This window comes from Acipenser ruthenus, chromosome 20 (genome assembly GCF_902713425.1).
Source record: "Acipenser ruthenus chromosome 20, fAciRut3.2 maternal haplotype, whole genome shotgun sequence".
Taxonomy (NCBI): Eukaryota; Metazoa; Chordata; class Actinopteri; order Acipenseriformes; family Acipenseridae; genus Acipenser; species Acipenser ruthenus.
In genome coordinates, this window is record NC_081208.1 from 27,832,740 (window position 1) to 27,835,079 (window position 2,340).

General features: G+C 40.3%; 1 protein-coding gene across 1 annotated transcript; it reads left to right on the top strand.

Moving 5' to 3' along the window:
* The first annotated feature begins 269 nt into the window (after positions 1 to 269).
* LOC117425423 (pleckstrin homology domain-containing family F member 1-like) lies at positions 270 to 2,116 on the top strand. Its single transcript, XM_034042351.3, has 2 exons — positions 270 to 380; positions 686 to 2,116. The coding sequence occupies exon 2, from the start codon at positions 706 to 708 to the stop codon at positions 1,525 to 1,527; it is 822 nt and encodes a 273-aa protein (XP_033898242.2). The 5' UTR covers positions 270 to 380; positions 686 to 705; the 3' UTR covers positions 1,528 to 2,116.
* Positions 2,117 to 2,340: the final 224 nt, after the last annotated feature.

The following is a 2,340-nucleotide window of genomic DNA, read 5'->3' on the forward strand; positions in this document are numbered from 1 at the left end:
TAGTTAGTTGTATTGAAACACGCCTGTTTCTTGATTAAAGTTGAGTCAGGTTTGCAGTACGGCTGTCCGTACCTGTTGTAATGCTGTAATTCATGCTTGTCAAAAACACGTAGCATAATTTGTTTATGGGTGTTGACGCTGCACTCTTGAAAATATTTTCTTGATAAACCGGCAGTTCAAGGAATTTCTGTGTGATACGAAGGTTTGCAGTGTCCTGTGGTTACTGGAAGTCCCCAAACCAGGAAATAGACGACTACATAAACCGTCGCCGTGAGTTTCAGCAGCATTGCAACTTGAAATGAGCACTGCACACATAGCACTAAATTAACATCTTCAGACTGAATCAAAACAAAGAACAATTCAGAAATTTTGCAAAGAAGGTAAGAACATTTTTTTTCTATACATTTGTATATAAGTAATATCTACCATAAATATAATAGTGATTTCTTTCAGTGATTTATAGCAGGAGTAGAAACTTGAATAAAAGTAATTCACCAGAATTTTATAGTGGTAATAAAGTAATAAATATATTTTGCATTCGGGGCAATTTTGAGGAGTTCGTGTGATTTAGATTTCATGTTGTTATATTTCTATACTTTCTAAATTTTGACTTGCTTTTTTGGTTGCTTTTACTGCTAAACCTATGTACAGTAATAATTAACCTCAATCTGTTTTTACATTTTAGACACTGAAGAAACTGTAACCATGGCACCCCGCTTAGCATTCACAGAGGATAACGCTCTGCGCATTGCTGCCGTGGAGAGAGCCTTTGCACCGTCGGGTAAAAGTCTTTCAAAGCCTGGGCGCGTGCTGGTGGGAGAGGGGAGGCTCATGAAGCTGTGTCGCCGTAGCCTGCAGCCCAAGATGTTCTTCCTCTTCAATGACATTATAGTGTACGGCAGCATCGTGGTCCACAGGCTCTGGTACAAAAACCAGCACATCATCCCACTGGAAGATATCGTTATTGAAGATCTGGCGGATAGCCTGGAAATGAAAAACCAGTGGCTCCTCAGAACGCCCAAGAAATCTTTCTACATGTCCGCTGCTTCCGAGAAGGAAAAGCAGGCGTGGATCTGCCACATTATCGAGTGCAGGGAGCAGCAGTTGATCAGTTCGAGGAAGGAGCCCACCACTAGTTTCGCAACTACCTGGATTCCTGACCGAGCCTCACAAATCTGCATGCGCTGTGCGGACAAGTTCACTGTGACGCAACGGAGGCACCACTGCCGGCAGTGTGGCTTTGTGGTGTGCAACTCATGCTCCAAATGCAGGATTGTCATCCCAGCCATCTCTAAAAAACCTGTCAGAGTGTGCACTCTGTGTTTCAACACTCTACTGTGTGAGAAGGCCAAGGAGGAGGCTGGGAAGAGGAGTTCAGACGGGTTTGACTTGGAAATGCCCGTGTATGAAGCATCAAGTGATGAGGACAGTGATGAGAGGGAGGAAGATGACATGATGCCCATCCGATGGGTAAAATCACAGAATATCTACCATCCAAAAAACACTTGCTTTGCATATCTTGAATAACAGTGGCCTCAGTAATTGCCAGACTTGAAGAGATTGGACTCCTGTGCAGAACATAAAGTTAAACAGACAATTACCTCTAATACTGTAACACTATAAATGACACCAACATTACGTACACTGGACCTAACAGGAACGTGAAGTGTCATGTTTGTTTGATTTAATATTTATATTAATTGTAAAGATGTTAAAAAGAAGGTTACTACATGTGCAATTTAATGCGCAAAAATGTTGCCATATTTGAGAATTCTGCCAATGCTTTGACTGTGAATATATTTATTTAGTAATTTAAAAGAACACTATTTGTCATGTGGAAGGGGCTGATATTTTATTAAATGCTTGGTTTGTCAAAAATGTTAAACTTAAGTACTTCTACAAAGCAGAAGTCAGTGTTACAGGCTGCTCAGACATGGCTGTGAAATTGTTTTTCCTTTATATATGGTATTGATGTGTATTAAGGGAATGTATTTATGTCTCCAGTTTATTGTTAAATTATGGTTGACCAGTATTTCAATTTGATGTAACTAACCATGCATTGATGACACTTCTAAGGGTCACAAATAAAAACACAGTATTCTAAATCAGTTTGGCATTTCCGTTTTCAGTTTTAGTTTACTTGGGATGTGCTTGGGATTTCAGTGCTTATGAATGGTAAGGAATCAATGGTTCTGACTACAGCCAGGCAAAGGGCTGCAGACACACCCCAATCCGACCTGAACACCCCTGTCTCTCTCTTGATTGGTTTGAAGTCAATTTAGTTATAGCATCACACAACATTGAACCATGAAATCCAAAATATTTTCACTCTTGCATTCA